An 18,219-nucleotide genomic window follows, 5' to 3' on the forward strand; every position below is an offset into this window, starting at 1 on the left:
AATGCATCGTAATTTTTTTAGTATCACCATGTCAAATTTGACAAAGCTCGAATTAGTTACGCTCGACATCACGGGAAAAAATTATATGCCACGGACTCTCGATGTAGAAATGCATCTTGAGTCATTGGGTCTAAGCGAGACCATTAAAGAAAATGGTATATCTTCATCACAAGAAAAAGCAAAAGCTATAATATTTTTGCGTCGACATCTCGATGAAGGTTTAAAATGTGAATATCTCATCGAAAAAGATCTCATGGCTCTGTGGAAATGATTGAAAGAAAGATTTGAACATATAAGGGAAGTTATACTTCCGACCGCCCGTGATGAATGTAATATGTTAAGATTCCAAGATTTTAAGAAAGTCAGTGATTATAATTCAGCGATGTATCGAATAATCTCGCAGCTAAAATTTTGTGGACATGAGGTTACAGAATCGGAAATGCTTGAAAAAATATTTTCCACGTTTCACGCATCAAATATAACTTTACAGCAACAATATAGAGTGCGTGGATTTGCGAGATATTCTGAACTCATCGCCTGTCTTCTTGTGGCGGAAAAGACCAACGAGCTGCTAATGAGAAATCATCAGTCCCGACCCACTGGATCAACAGCATTTCCAGAAGTAAATGCTGTAAGTAAAAATGAATTTAAACCTGGAAACCAAAATCAAATTCAAAGACAAGGTTTTGGTCGAGGTCGAGGTCGAGGTCGAGGTCGTGGACGTGGACGTGGAATTGGTCGTGGTCGTGGTCGAGGCTGTGGTTTTGAAAACAATAGAGATAATTATTTTTATAACTCATCTCAAAAGGGCGTCACGAACCACCCACAGAAAAGGCATCATGATAACATGAGTGTTAATGAAAATCACTCGAAAAGATTTGAAAGTTCTTGTTTCAGATGCGGCACTCCAGGACATTGGTCTCGTATTTGTCGAGCCCCTGAGCACATTTGCAAGCTCTATAAAGAATCGATAAAGGAAAAAGAAAAAGAGACCAACTTCACTGAACGCAGTGACCGTTTGAGTGATTCAACTCATTTTAATGCTGCTGATTTTATGAATAATTTCTCTGGAAATGATCAATATGTTGGTGGGATAGAAATGAACAATATTGATGCTACTGATTTTCTCAATGATTTCTCTGAGAATGAGCAATATAATGGTAGAATATAAATGTACAATAATTTATTTTTCATGTATTCATATAATAATGTTTTATTATGATATGTGTTATATTTACATATGTATTGTCAGTAATCTTATTTTATTGCATATTTTTTTTGAAGTTCAAATATGAAAAATGCTATGAGCAAAGCTGAAGTTTGCATACCCGATAGTGGTACAACGCACACTATCCTCCGAGATAAAAGATATTTCTTGGAACTAAAACCAACAAAAACAACAGTGAATACAATATCAGGTCCTGTAGACTTGATTGAAGGATGTGGTAGAGCACAATTTTTGTTACCTAATGGTACAAAATTTTTGATCAATGATGCTTTATATTCACCACAATCGAAAAGAAATTTGTTGAGTTTTACTGATATATATTCCCATGGGTATGATACTCAAACAATGAATGAAGGGAATGAGAAATATATGTGTCTTATCACATATAAATCAGGAAAAAAATATGTGATTGAAAAACTACCAATGCTCCTTACTGGATTGCATTATACACATATAAGTCTCATTGAATCAAACATGGTAGTAGATAATTCTTCAATATTAACCAATTGACATGATCGATTAGGACATCCTGGTTCAACAATGATGCGAAGAATTATAGAAAATACACATGGTCATCGACTAAAAGACCAGAAGATCTTTCAGAATAATAAGTTTCAATGTAAAGCATGTTCTTTTGGAAAACTTATTATAAGACCATCACCAGCCAAAATCCAAACTGAATCACCAATGTTTCTTGAACGTATTCAGGGTGATATTTGTGGATCAATCCATCCACCATGTGGACCATTCAGATACTTTATGGTATTAATTGATGCCTCCAGCAGATGGTCACATGTATGTTTATTGTCAAATTGAAATGTTGCATTTGCAAGATTACTTGCTCAAATAATAAAATTGAGGAATCAATTTCCTGATTATACAATCAAGAAAATTAGACTTGATAATGCTGGTGAATTTACTTCCCAAACTTTCAATGATTATTGTATGTCTATGGGAATCATTGTTGAGCATCCTGTTGCTCATGTACATACACAGAATGGATTGGCTGAATCATTGATTAAACGTCTGCAAATGATTGCTAGACCAATGATTATGAAAACAAAGCTCCCTATTTCTATATGGGGACATGCAATTTTACATGCTGCTTCATTAATTCGCATCAGACCAAGTGCATATCATAAATACTCCCCATTGCAGCTTGCATTTGGTAAAGAACCAGACATTTCTCATCTGAGAATTTTTGGATGTATGGTGTATGTGCCTATTGCACCACCGCAACGAAAGAAAATGTGACCTCAAAGAAAGGTTGGAATTTATATCGGTTATGATAGTCCATCAATCATTCGATATCTTGAACCTCAGACAGGCGACGTGTTCACAGCACGTTTTGCTGATTGTCATTTTAATGAGGAAATCTTCCCAATGTTAGAGGGAGAACAAAAACATACCGAAAAGAAAATTACATGGTATGTATCATCATTGTTATATCTAGATCCAAGAACAAAACAATTTGAAAAAGATGTACAGCAAATTGTGCACTTGCAAAGAATAGCAAATCAAATACCAGATGCATTTGCAGACACAAAAGGGGTAACTAAATCATATATACATGCTGCAAATGCCCCTGCTCGAATTGAAATTCCGAAGAAACAAATTGAAAATACTCATGATGTCATTAAACGCCTGAAGCGTGGAAGGCCAGTCGGTTCCAAGGATAAAAATCCTCGAAAAAGAAAATTCATAGAGAAACACGATGATCACAAAATAAAGAATGATGTTCCTGAAGAAACACATGATGATCACAAAATAGAGAATGGTGTTCCTGAAGAAACACATGATGATGAAAATGTTCTGTCAGAACCACAAACTGACGAGAATCATGAAATCTCTATCAATTATATTAATACTGGAAAAATATGGAACCGAAAAGATATAAAAGAAATTGATGATATATTTTCTTATAATGTGGCAATCGACATCATAAATGATAATGAAGATCACGAACCAAAATCTTTTGGTGAATGTAAAAATCGGCATGATTGGATAAAATGGAAATAAGACATCCAGGTTTAATTGGATTCGCTAAATAAACGTAATGTTTTTGGACCTATAGTCCTTACACCTGAAGGTGTAAAACCTGTTGGATACAAATGGGTTTTTATTAGAAAGCGAAATCAGAAAAATGAAATAGTAAGATATAAAGCTCGACTTGTTGCACAAGGTTTTTCTCAAAGGCCTAGAATTGATTATGAAGAAACGTATTCTCCCGTGATGGATGCAATTACGTTTCAGTATTTGATTAGCTTGGCGGTATCTGAAAATTTAGAAATGCATCTTATGGATGTTGTTACAGCTTACTTATATGGATCACTTGATAGTAATATATATATGAAAATCCCTGAAGGATTTAAGATGCCTGAAGCACAAAGTTCAAAACCCAGAGAATGTTATTCTGTGAAATTACAAAGATCATTATATGGGTTAAAGCAATCCGGTCGAATGTGGTATAATCGACTAAGTGATCACTTGATGAAAAAGGGATATGTAAATAATTCAATATGCCCTTGTGTTTTCATTAAGAAAACAACATCCGGATGCGTAATTATTGCTGTATATGTTGATGATTTAAACATCATTGTAACGAATAAGGAAATTCAAGAAGTTGTGTCATACTTGAAGGAAGAATTTGAAATGAATGATCTTGGAAAAACCAAGTATTGTCTGGGTTTACAAATTGAACAAAAAGAATGTGGAATGTTTGTTCACCAGATAAATTATACAGAAAAGATCCTTAAAAGTTTTAATATGGATAAATCAAATCCTTTAAGTACTCCAATGGTTGTTAGATCATTAAACATAGAAAAGGATCCATTCCGTCCATGTGAAGATGATGAAGATATTCTTGCTCCAGAAGTACCATATCTAAGTGCTATCGGTTCCCTTATGTATTTTACAAATTGTACAAGGCCTGATATATCTTTTGCCGTAAATTTGTTGGCAAGATTTTGCACATATCCAACAAAGAGACACTGGAACGGAATTAAACATATATTCTGTTATCTACGATGAACGACAGACTTGGGACTTTTATATTCAAAAGATGCTAATCCAAGTATAATTGGTTATGCTGATGCTGGATACTTATCTGATCCACACAAGGCACGTTCTCAAACTGGGTATGTATTTACTCGTGGAGGCACTGCAATTTCTTGGCGTTCACAGAAACAAACACTCGTAACAACTTCATCAAACCATGCCGAGATTATTGCACTACATGAAGCAAGCCGTGAATGTGTGTGGTTAAAATCAATGACCCAACATATCCAAATCTCATGCGGATTATCATTCGACGAGAAGCCTGTGATACTATATGAAGATAATGCTGCATGTGTTGCTCAAATGAAAGAGGGATACATAAAAAGCGACAGAACTAAACATATTCCTCCTAAGTTCTTCGCATTCACCAAAGAGCTAGAGAAGAATAAATGTATTGATGTTCGTCATATTCAATCAAGTGAAAACTCATCAGATCTCTTCACAAAGGCACTTCCTACGTCAATATTCAGAAAGCACATATATAATATTGGGATGCGCAATCTACGAAATTTGTGAAGAATTGTTCGTGTCCTCATGAGGGGGAGTTTACGTGACTGCACTCTTTTTCCCTTACTATGGTTTTTATCCCAATGGGTTTTTCCTAGTAAGGTTTTTAACGAGGCAGTACAAAAACACGTAATGAAGACATCATCGTATCATGATCATCATCACAAGGAGGAGTGTTGAAAATAATATATTTAAATGTTGAAAAATAATATTTAAAATGTGTGTATTGAATATTTGAATGTTGAAAATAAGAGTTGTAAATATTGAAATTAGTGTGTGATGATGTAGGTAATGATGTATTTTATTTTTGGATTATTTGTAAAGAAATTCTATAAATAGTCTCATCATTTGTGAAGAAATAAACAATTGAGTAGAGAGAAAAATATTATAAAGTGTGTAGTTTGGTAAATTTTGAGAGTTTGAGATTTTTACTTTTTACCATAAATTTTTACTTTTCACAACATCATATATATTTTCTAAACCAAATAACAATTTTAAAACTAGAACAAATTGACTTTGTAAGGGAAGTTTTATTTCTTGGTTCTGCACCTCATTGACCAATAAATTCTCCTATTCATGAATCTATACGATAATCTATAATATTTTGCTAAGTAAGGGGATATATTTAAAAATAATCCACAACTAAATGAAAATTGCACAACTTTCACTGAAACTATTTGTTTCTATTACCAACAACTCAATTTCCAAAATGATTATCTCAATTTATTTAGAATTTTTAGATGAATGATATTGTTAGTTAGATTAAAAGTGCAATGAGATATTTGTGGAAATAGTATGTATATATGATTCAGTGGAGTTATTTGACTGCACATAGCATGTGGGTATTAGGTTTGCTAGTTATTTTGCAGCGCAAACATCAAAAAATGTAGTACAAAACTGGACCATGGGATGGGTAGGAGCACTAAGGTCAACTCTTGTTGCGTTTGGGACCAAATTTTGAGCTCAGATTCGATTGGTCAAAAGTTCATACCCCCATCGTTAAGGCCGCATTGAAATTAATCCTAATTCCACAAGAAATGGGTCACCACGACTCACGTTGTATTTCTAACATTTTTTGAAAAGTCTTTTTTTTTAATAAAGAAAAAAAGAAAAGAAGAAGTGAAACTTAAGTCCTATCTACGGTATTTAAATCACAGTCTCAACATAATTTTAAATGTATTTTGCAATATCGAAGTATCTAAGGGACAGGTTTGGTTAGTAAAATAGGGTTAGCTAATTGTACCAGTATGAAAAGTATAAAAAAATATAAAATTATTTTTAAAAATATGAATAAGCTAATATATCTACCAAATTTTAAAAAATCAAGCACATTTAACCCATCTGTTAAAAAATTCAAATATTTACCGAATTTTTAAGAGGTTTTATATCTATTTATTTTTAAAAAAAAACATAGAGTTTTAATTGTAATTTCATTTACACAAGGTTTTTAGCATTTTTGAATTTTTACCTAAGATGGTTATGTAATTTTCCTTGGTAAAAGAGGAAATGTATGTGGTTAGCGTTCGAACTTTCCTTTAGTTATTGATAATAACCTAGAATGCATGCAGCATAGCATGATTTCGATTCCAAAAAAACATAGAACGTGATTGAAAAATAAATTTTTAAATTTTGTCATGAAATTGCCAGTTGTCCCAGTCTTTCCGCATTTTTTTTGTTAGAATGGAAAAATATATATATATAGTTTTATTATATTATTAATCAGCCGCGTCCATCTCTACAACTACAATAAAGTGACATTCGCCTATTGAATATAATGAAACATATCAAAATTGTGTATTTAATATGTGAGTGTCATCTCATTGGTGTGAATAAAGGTTGACACGGTACATGAATAACATAACAAAATTGTTTATATATATATATATATATATGGAGAAAAATATATAGATAAATATAACGAAAAGTTTTTAAGTAAGAAACGTGTTATTCACATGCATGCTCGTCAAAACCATCCACTTTTTGTGTTTTTCAAATTTATGACTGAAAATTCAATGCATGTGTGTGTTTTTATGGACACACTCTCCTTCCATGGAATACAGATAGTATCATCGAACCAGTTAACTAAATATATAATTTCACTTTGAGTGTAAATTTCTGCGATATCACAATATTTTTCTGGGATTTGTTCGAACAGTAAATTTTAACATTATGACATATCGAAACTCTGATTCCTCAATTGTAGAACTAATTGGAACTTATCACATATATAAGGAAATTAAAAATTAAGTAATATTAATATGTTCAGACGTGAAATTGAGTAATCCATTCATATGTATGCATGCCCTGTGCGGTGTGTACGTGTCTTTCTCTATACGAAACATATGTAAGTATTTATGTCATAAAATTTAAATCCTAGCTCTTCGGTTAGGTTTAAACTTGGGTATGACGGCGATCGAGCTTAGAATTATTTGAGCTACAGTCGAGTTAAGGTTTAGGTTATGATATAGTCGTCTCGGCCCAAGATTCCGAAAGAGTGAACGAAAGGGTGAAATGGGTGGTTGTTCATTATTGATAATGGAAACAAACAACATCACGTTTGTAAAGGAAAATTAAACGAGGGAGAAAAAGTCGAGCAGATGGTTCCCATTTCATATCGATGTTTGAGTAATAAGGATGAAAAATCCAGTACTGATTTGGTGTTTTTTGAATGCTCAACATCACCTGGGAACACCAGAGTACGGCCATGCCTTTGCAGTAATATAGTTGGCCCAGGACAGTGAAAATATTTCCCACAAGTGTTACTATTTTTGTGTAAATTTTACATGAAAGAAAATTTCCATGTCGCAACTTCCTCCGGAGGACCAACGCGACCGAGATTTGCTCACCAATAACTAAAAATTTTCCTATATAGAAATTAAAGTCAATCTAATTAATTTTGAGAATTTTTTCTAGTTATCATTGCGAATATATTTATGGTCGAGCATTAGTACATCGTGAGTTTTTTCAAATTGAAGAAAACACAGGAAATTGCATGACGTGGTTAAAGAGACGATGGGAAATAAAATTTCTCAACTACCAATCATGAAAAAACAAAAACATTAATAAATACACAGGTGTTTGGATTTTGTTAAAATGGTGTAATTATTTATCTGAAAAGGAAAGATTTTCAAAGTTCAAAAAAGAATTAAATCCAAATGCTATTTTCTGATGAAGGTGTCAGCAAGAACTGATGGCACCTGTTTATTGAGGTTCTCTTCGATAATCTCATTGGCATCAATGTGCCAACACCAAGTTGAAATTTATGTCATTTAATTTGAACTAATCTTCTAACATGTGGGACAATTTTACTTGGTATTTGCAGGATTCTACTATTCCCACAGGCCATTATTTTTTTTATCAAAAAAATCTTATCGCGGGTCATGCATTCAAGATTCCGAATGCAAGTCTTAATTAGTTATTCAGACAGCTTGTCTCAAAGCAACAACTTTTTTTTGGTTGGCTAAGAATTTCATATGCATGCATCAGTAATGTACGAGCCATCTCATAAATAAAATAGCTGTATTAAGCCATGGCATTTATTTGATTTCTGGTCTGATCCCAGGTTTAAATATTGTGTCTGGCTCGTATGGATTTCAAATTAAAATACTGTGACGTGTAAAAGGTTTATTATGTTCCTTGTAAATGTCCTTATAAAATCTAGAAAGGCATTTATAAAAACATGTTTCGTGTTGAACTAGATTTGATGAAATCTTTTGGATCTAATCGGTATGAAGCACGAAGATTGCTCTTTGTGCTTCTTGCTACTCAATAATAAATACACATGGCCTCTAACCTTTGGCCCAACTGACATCAAAATATGTCGAATAACTCTCGTGTTCGAGACCACATTGTAAAAAAAAAAAAAAAAAAAAGATTGAACATCAACTAAGTGTAGGCGACTGGACTTGCTTTAGTAGATAACGTGGTAATTGATTAATTATCCAGAGCAAATTGCAAAAGTCTAAAAAACATAAAATTCTTTAATTTAAAAATTAAAGCTAATATTTCTTTTATTACAAAGCTCGAGCACATTTAATTCATTGTATGATCATCAACTGACATTTAGACCTAACGTGATTGCATGATAAAAGTTTCATCCCTGATAATATATATGATTCTTTATGCAGTTGAAGGGACAAAAATAATATGTCACCACTGTTACACTTGCTCATTGTGGTTGAATATAAGAATTAATGCCAAACTCTCCATTAAATCAAGGGTGATTCCAAAAAATTTAATCCAAAAGAAAATCAGAGCTCATGTATTAGACTATTACTCGTTCAAGACTTCAATCGGTGTCACTATAAGGACAAGGAGACGAAGTAGTTCCCATGGTGCGTGATCTTTTGATGGAATTTTTTGGTGGTGTCCCATATCTGAAAATCGTAAGAATATTAAGTTGGAAACTTCGCTGAAGAAAAAATAGGTGATGCTGAAAGTGGAAGCAAAATAAGATGACAAAAACTTGTGTGAGACGATCTTACGGGTCGTATTTATAAGACATATCTCTTATTTGAGTCATTCATGAAAAATATTACTTTTTATGCTAATAATATTACTTTTTATTGTGAATATCGATATAGTTGAGCCATCCTACAGATAAATATTCGTGAAACCGTCTACCTATTCAAATAAAATTGAGACAGAATGATGATAAATGGTGGTTGAAGAGATGGCGCCGAGAAGTCGCTAACCCATAAAGAGAAAAAAAGAAAAGGAAAGCGAAGGAAAAAGAGATGAAAGATGAAATTCAAAGAAAAATATTCATTTATCATGGCGCCTTATTTATTAGTGGAATAAGCTTACTTACACGATGAGATGAATAAATTTTTCTATTACTAGAAAATATAATGATTATTCATAATGTGACGTACTAACTGTTTTTAATTCTCTTGTTTCACTTTGATAATCCTAATATAATTTAGTATTCATAATCTATCATATTAACCAAACGCAATCTAATATGTCCATCCAAATCTAACAGGCTACTGTATAAAAGCAATAAACAGAACTGCAAAGAGTAGACAACTTCATGTAATGGCATGCAAGAAAACCATATATCTCTTATACTAGTTGTCTGGTTCTTGCTCTATAGGAAGAATGATGAGACAGACTATTCTTATACTTTTCAAACAACACAACACAACACAATAAGGGTCATTAGTAATCTATAAACCCAAACTCCCAACGCAGATGATATTGAATGCAGATTTTGTTTATGTATTACCCATTTAGGACAAGATTTCATTTGAAAAGTTGACAAGGGAGAGAAATCCAAAGTCTGAACCAGAAAGAACATCATCCCATTCATCATATTTAGAAGACAATTAATAACTGATTAGAGGCGATTCGCTGCAGTGGACATCAGAAGCTTCAGAAATCCTTTGCCTTGGGGACGACGAATTGCCTGAAGCAGCATCGACATCAACATTAATAATTGTTTTCCTCTTTTGTGGATCAGCTTTCAGCTTCTCCTCCGCCTCTTCTGCTATGATATCCAACTGTTTTACCTGCTGACTCTTCGATATCATGACCTCAGCTTCTTCAACCATTGATGGGTCATCATCATCTGCACTGTACAAAATCCTCTTTATTGCTTCCACAACCTGCAGAAAAATAAGTTTCGTGAGGTCTATTTTTAAGCCATATAATTCACAAGAACGTGTTCAAATGCTTAGTGAACTGTAATAGTTGAAGTTGTACAGGTGTGTTTTCGATCCCAGGGGTCTGACAGAAAATCTCAATATCCCTTAACTTGGCAAAGTAAAAGTCCCTCTCCTTCTCAAGATTATCCACTGATATCTTCAATTCTACTATCTGCAAAACATCTAGAAACAATGAGCCTCTTAGTATTCAAAAGTGCTTTGAATTTCCCTAACGGATGCATTTTGACCTGTTGCTCAAACATTGTCTTCTCTGATTCACTATGGGAAGAAGACCCTCCGCTTGAAGAAGGTCGGGCAGTCTTGACAGATAGACTACTTCCCGCACTTGCATTAGTTGTCTCCATCCTTCGGCCATTGTGGGAGCTGTGTTTGGGTGCAGGCTGCGGAACTTCTAGATAAAGTTTGTGACGGTGCAGATTTCTTGCTCAATTCTTTTCCACCCTTGCAAGCCTCCCTTCTTTCCGAAGGATTGTAACTGGAAAAATGGAGTAAATGAGATTTAAATTGAAATATATGTGGCAAGACTCTCCTCTTTCCAAAGATGTAGATATTTGGGCTACGTGTTTGATGAAAACCACTGAGATGTTGATAGATGTGAATGAAAGTAGCTAAAATAAAAAGTAACATTAAAGACCAGATAGTCCACACTTTTCTATAAGCCAAATAGAACATAATAGAAGATTAAGTGTCATCTGTTTCATAAATTCAGAAACACAAAGATAACAACAAATAATTATGAAGAGTTAGCACACTGTGCATCTAAAACTTTTGTATATACACATACATCAACACAGGAAACTCGACCAAATCTAGCAATTAGAAAAGCGAAATAATTTTTGGCACAAAAATATCACTTGTTCATAAGCCCTCCGTTGACACAATCGCAGTATCGCTTCAACCACTGCATGAACTCCAGGTTGTCCAGCGGCCTCCCTTTGATTAATTTGTTGACCTCAATATGCTGTACACACATCAACATACAAACACAAAAGGCAACGGATGCACTTATTAGACTTCCACAACACTGAGTAAACGAGATACAGGATAAAATCTATAGAAAAAATTCAGTTAAACAAAAAATAATAATAATAAGTATATATAAGTCAATAAATTATGAAAAGACGGAACGTAGTAGGCACCTTAGTGATTTTGAGTTTGTTGAAAACATCTTGAAGGACCTTATAATTCTGGATCATCTCATACTCGTTCTTCGCGTTGAAATTTAATTTGTGCATAGGAACCATCCCTGGGTGTGCAGCGTCCATCAGCTGACAGTGAACGGCACCTGAGCAAGCCTGGAAAATACATAAATGCATTACACGATCTCTTGATTGCCTAAATCCAGGCTCCCATTGGGAGGATTCAAACGCAATTAAATTCAATTGCATAAAATGGGAATTTAGGGCTTGATAATGAAACTTCTGCATACCTCTTCGACTTTGGAGAGGTTGAGATGGAGAGTAGAGTTAATCCACGCAAGAATTTCAGATCTACCGACGAAATATGCAGAATCCATCATTCCGATGTTCGTCGCCATTTTCTTCCAAGTTTCAATTATTCGATTTGGTTTGAAAATGGTGGGTTTGTGGAAAATGGAAAATGTGGGCGTGTTTTTTTCTTTTTTTGAAGTGCAAGTTGAGCGGGTATTTCTTTTAGAAATTCAAAATTATTGGGCCGGACTCTTATGGGATTTGGGTTAGGTTGGGCTGGGGTGGGCGGGCTGGCACATTTGTGTATTTGGACATTGGGAAACAAACAAGGCTATTTGTTCAATGCGAGGATTTTACAGTTTAGGTACAAAAAATGACATCGATGAAATAATGTTTTTTAAATTATAACTTTGTTTAAAAATAAAAATTGACACGTATAACAGAATTGTTCAATTTTGTTTTTCTTTAACATCCGATAATTAAGAATATTTCAGTGAAAATTACCAAGTTTTAATAATCTTGAACACACCCCCGTGAAAAAATTTACAATAATCACTTCACAAAATAAAAAAACAAATTAGTCAAGCATGCATGCATGCATGCCGATTTTCAACATTTGGATCCAACTAATCGTCACCACTGAGCGCAATAGTACGATGAAGATAAAACTTTTCAAGTGTACTAAGGACCTCTTTCATGGATGGTCTCTTTTGTGGGGACAGGAGCCACACAATTGTACCCTAATTTAAACAATGCCAACAAGGCCTCCTCCTTTCCTTCCAAATCAGGACGAATCGCCGCGTCAGCCATTTTCAACACTTTTCCCTTGTCTCCCTCTGCTGACATGGAAGCACCTAGGACTAAAGCGGTCCCCATTTCGTCGGCTGTCAAGACAACTTTTCCGGCAAGTAATTCTAGCAACACCACACCAAAGGAGAACACATCCCATTTCGCATTGGGCTTCAGGTTTCGTAGAGATTCGGGTGCGTTATAAGGGGATACACATATCACACTCGGGCTTCGACTCGGGGTGGCACCAGAGGCAACATCTTGGAAGCTGTCGCGTGAGGCCGTGGATCTCCGGCTACCAAAGTTTCGGGTCGAGCCCCCGTTCTTTGAACTATTTTCATCTGACACAAGCCTCTCGAGCCCGAAATCTCCAATCTTGGGCTCCATGTCAGGGCTGAATAGGATATTAGAAGGCTTTAAATTTCCATGGACATGCTTCTTCTCATGGATGTAGCAAAGCCCACGGGCCACGCCCTTCGCTATCTTAAGCCGTGTTTCCCAAGGTAAATGGCTCGGTGAAGATCCAGCTTTCCCTGAAAATCACATATTAAAAGTGCACGCTCAATTTATTAGCCTATATAAAACGATCCAACAATTGATGAGAGTTTCTTCCCATAACCAAATAAAGTAAAACTATAATATAATTAAGCTTTGTAAGTAGTCTCAAAGATATTAAAAAACTAATTTTAGAACTTTCAAGTCCAAAATAAGGCAATAGAAAATCACCAAGCACCATCTTACACTTGGATCAAAACTAATTGCAGTAGTAAATGATAGTTGAAGTCCGGTCACTTTCCATGTAAATGACTATGAAAAAATGACAATTGTCTTTGTGATGGAGGCCCGAGACACTCATCGCTTTCGTGCGAAAATGGTCCAAATGGTGAGAAATAAAAGCAGTAGCCTGAGACACGGTTGAGATGTAATGGATGATGCTGACGCAGACAACTGAGTGAGCATTTAAAACATTGTTCAAGTTTCAACAAACTTTACCGTTCAAATGTCAGCTTTAACGTTGAAAACAATTACGGTCCTTTTCAGTACTCTCACACGTGGATTCATCCATCATTCCTGCTCAATTTCCAACTTCTTCCCTAAAAGTAGACAACTCAGACGTAATAGTGCATGATAGAGCACACTGGCCAAGGCCAGTTTGGCTCCTCTAAAACATAACTCATAGTAATTAGGTCTTTCTGAGTCGTATATTTGCTGAACATGCATGTATAATTTCTGTCCGATGCAATTCATGTTAAACTCAAAATTTCACTAGTTTTCTCACCAAAATTCTCGAGCATGCAATCGTGAAAGTCAGTTTGATAGGACCAGTAGTTACTAGTTATCCTGTTCGAGCCTCAATACCTAAATCTGAAATTAAATCGTATCTTTATTAATAAGTAATCAAATTTGTGCTCGAATTACACGACTCGGGTCAATTGCGTTGCATGATTAAGAGTAAAGATCAAGAAATTGAATCGGTTTAAGGAACTTACTGAAACGAGCATTAGCGAGGCTGCCATTCGGGACAAATTCATAGATAACGAGCTTCTCCTCAGCACCCCAATAGAACCCTCGAATCCCGGACCAGATTCGGGTGCACTAGTTTCGCAATCACCCGGACCTGATTCTGAAAATCTCTGAAACGTTCCACGCCACTCTCGCCAATCCGGCGGACCGCCAATGCAGTACCGTCTTCAAGGACTGCTTTGTACATTATGCTCGAACCGGACGCCCCCATAATGTAAGCTGACGCCTTGAGCAAACTCTCCATTTCCAGTTCTTGTTCCCCATCAAACGTTACCAGCTCCCCCTTTTTCTTCTCTTGATTTGCATGCATATCATGATTCTTGGGCAAATTCGTTATGTGGGAGGAGTTCGTGGCTTCCGAGGATGTTTCCTTGTCTTCCTCGGTGGCGGAGTGGTGTTGTTTCTTCAAACATGGCCATGTTTTCAGCCAATTGTTTTCTTCCGAGGACGATGCGGAGGATGCCCAGTCAAAGTCCTTTTCCCCTTTTGCCTCATTTTCAGTAGTTTTTCGTTTCTTCGGATGATAAACGTACAGGAAAATTACTGCCACAACGCATATACCCACGACATCTCCGACGACAATTCCCAGGATAGTTGCGATTTTGAGCTTGTTTCCTTTTCCTCGAGGTTGATTTCCGGGAGCTGCACCTCCAGGGTTGGCAGCCGAGGGGATGGAGTCGATAAATTGGGGTATGGCGGCAATAGCAGGTGGAGATTCAGGTATATAAGTATTGGGCAGAGTTGCGATGGAAGATGGAAAGGAGCAGGGATTTGTTAGTGGCTGACCGCATAATTCTGGGTTACCAGAATAAGATTTTGTCTCCTGGTTAAAGAAAATAAAAGATTCAGGAATCGGGCCCGTCAGGTTGTTAAACGAAAGGTCGATGGTAGCATTTCCAGGGATTTTGTTAGCGAATTCCGGCGGAATTTCACCGGAGATTCTGTTAAAAGAAATGTTGAAGTATGCAAGATTACTGCCTCCAAATTCCGGAGGCAAGGACCCGTTGATCAAATTGGAGGACAGATCTAAAAACTGAACTGAATCAAACCCACCAAGTAGTGAACCAAATAAGTAGTTGTTCTGCAAAAAAACACTAGTCAGATTCTGTAGAGTCGTTAAATTCCTCGGCAGGTTCCCTTCTAGAGCATTGTCTGAAAGAGCAAGAACCCGGAGATTTTTCAGGTTCCCCACAAGCTCCGGCAGTTCACCGGAGATCAAGTTGTTGGAAATATCAAGAATTTGAAGCTCGGTTGCACGGAAGAGAGTTGAAGGAATGGAATCATTGATTGAATTGCTGGAAAGATTAAGGAACCTCAAGTGCTCTATCCTGCCAAGAGTGGCTGGAATGGAACCCAATAGCCCACTACTCGCCAACGACAGGCCCGTAACCCGAAAATAAGCACCCCCCGAGCTGGAAATGCTGCAGGTGACACCATTCCAGGAACATGGCGTGGCGTCGTGGTGGTTCCAGTTTTTCATAACACCCAACGGATCATTCAGAATACCGTACTTGCAAGAAAGCAAGAACAGCCCGTCGATGTTGAGCCCATTAGACCGGGCCCGAAGTAGAAATATACATGCTAGAATTATCCACCGCCATGAATGGAGCAGACTATAGCTTTGGTAGTTCATGTTTCTAAACAGTAATCCCACATTTTCGCTGATTCGAGACACGAGTTAAAAGGGAGAGAGAAAGATAGGAAATATACTGAAGAAAGATTAACTAAGATTTAAGACGGAAAGGGGCCATGTGAGGTAAAAAAAAAGAACATGTATTAAAGACAACATAAAACAGATCACCAATAACCAAATCTACTTGCCAAAAAATATGGTCTCCTCGGATTCCGATCATAGAATAAAAAAGTACTTCGTGAACCTAGAGGTTAGATGGAAGCCATATTACAAACATGCCACGCATTTCATCTATTTATCAACAAATTGTCTCTTTTTTTTTTTAAATCTCTACAATTCTTGAGCACCTCTTGCCACTCAAAAGAGTTGGAAAGACAGATTCCATCCAATTGAAGAAGGGTGTGCCGAATACTTTAAGACTAAGTTCGGTTTAGAGAATAAAATAATGAAATGAATTAGAGAAAAATGATAAAAAAAAAATGATTGAAATAGATAATGATAAAATAATATTATGTTTGGTATGATTGTTAAGAATGAGATAAATAATAATCTTTTGATGAATTGACAAAATTGACCTTTCAGTTTTGTGTCGACGGCAGCGGCGATCGACGGTGGTCGGTCGACCGGAAGCGGCGGGGTCGGTCGACCGGAAGCGGCGGCGACGGTCGGCCGACAGAAGGAGGCGGACGCCGGTCGACGGGGGTGGTCGTCCTGGCGGTCGGTGGAGGGAAGTGGTTGTGAGTTTGGATTTAGGAGAAGAGTAAAATTGGAAAAATATGATGGATTAAGAGTTGATAAATAATCCTAGGAGGTGATGAGTGATTATTTTATCACACCTAATATAATATAATCATTCATAGGAGATATTGAATTGGTTAAATAAAAAAATTACCCTAGATGATTAGGTGGGTTAAAAAAAATAAACCTACCTAATCACCCGGACTAAACACACCATAAAAGATATAATCTAGATCCAATCAATCATTTTCTCTTAAAATGAAAAAAAAAAAAATCCTTAACTTGGTTCGGGAATTGGAATTTAAGAAAGTTCACCACTAGTTTTGGTCTACCTTTTTGGATGGACTTGTATGGTAGCCTTATCCTCTTTTACGACTGCCATAAGATTGATTCCAAATTAGTTCACCGTCTACATTAATTTAGTCATTAATAGGATCTCCTGCTTAAGAACACTCGTTTATCAGCAATGGATTTAAACCCGATACCATCTCTCAAACTTACTTGAGACATTTTTGTTAAATGTGCTATAAACCACCAATAAATTTACTTCGATTTGGAAAGGAAAAAAACGCAACATAATATTTTATAAGATTTTACATAGCTAAAAACTATTCAGCCTCCTTACAAACTTCTTTCAAAAAGAATGAGAGATGTGCTGTTCAATATCTGTGACGTGAGGTAGCTGGAACAAAGCACTCTACTAGAGAAATTTGTTGCTACCTTCATTCAATGCGAGGAGTAAATGCCATTGCGCCGCGCCCAACTCCTTACACAGGCGGGAGTTGGATCGTGGTTAATTAATATTATAATATAGGTATATATATATAGACACACAATTTATTATCATGTATTAATTTTTTAATATGAATTGTAATATAAAGTAAATTTGGTATATTGTAAATACCAATTTTCAGACTTTGCATGTAATAAATATAGTATAAATTAACTCACGTGGATCTTACTATGAAAATTAGGAATTACTCACAAGTATTTTTGAAGACTAATTATTAATCAAGAAAGGATATAGAATTACACTACGCACAATGTAGCAATAAATTGATCACAATAAACTACCTAGACAACGGTGAAAATTATAGTAAGAGCTGATGTCAACACTTCCTTCCACCGTCGACGACAGATGAGTTAGACTAACCAACCTCAATAGTAAGCATCATTTGGGATTTCTAAGCTTAATTAGTATTTTCATCTTCCATACTATTTTTATATTTCCTTCAGATAAATAACATTTGTACTTAATCCAACGAATTAAAAATTGATGCTCAACATGAAATTTTATATTCTTTTCATTAATTGTAGTTTTCTAGGCAAAAAGATAAAAATATACTTCATTAGCTCTTGGCAGCTACACCTAGAATGGTGTTTTAAATATCTGAATGCGACATTTCATCAAGTTAGTAGAGATAAAATTATTTTCTATACGTTGAGTAGGTCAAGTGTAACAAAATTTAATATATACATTTCTATCAACAAATTCAACAATTATAGTTTTCTTTTTCAAGGTGGAAAATTTGAGACCAATTTAAGATTTTGAACTTGTTCGTTAAAACTGAATATTTGACCATTGCAAAGCATATCAAGAGGGTAAGGTAAGTAGCATGATTTGATGTTTAAAAACCTGAAATATGT

At 35.6% G+C, this 18,219-nt stretch overlaps 1 protein-coding gene and 1 pseudogene across 1 annotated transcript; both read right to left on the bottom strand.

Moving 5' to 3' along the window:
- Positions 1 to 9,821: 9,821 nt before the first annotated feature.
- On the bottom strand, positions 9,822 to 12,089 carry LOC142505265 (microtubule-associated protein RP/EB family member 1C-like). Its single transcript, XM_075618173.1, is given in 7 exon segments — positions 9,822 to 10,398; positions 10,496 to 10,609; positions 10,686 to 10,844; positions 10,846 to 10,933; positions 11,313 to 11,419; positions 11,598 to 11,753; positions 11,888 to 12,089. Coding segments are annotated over 7 exon segments (1,011 nt in total). The 5' UTR covers positions 11,996 to 12,089; the 3' UTR covers positions 9,822 to 10,119.
- A 295-nt stretch (positions 12,090 to 12,384) lies between these two features.
- LOC142505264 (putative LRR receptor-like serine/threonine-protein kinase At4g37250) lies at positions 12,385 to 15,944 on the bottom strand (annotated as a pseudogene).
- Between the last annotated feature and the right edge of the window lie 2,275 nt (positions 15,945 to 18,219).

This window comes from Primulina tabacum, chromosome 10 (assembly GCF_025594145.1).
Source record: "Primulina tabacum isolate GXHZ01 chromosome 10, ASM2559414v2, whole genome shotgun sequence".
NCBI lineage: Eukaryota > Viridiplantae > Streptophyta > Magnoliopsida > Lamiales > Gesneriaceae > Primulina > Primulina tabacum.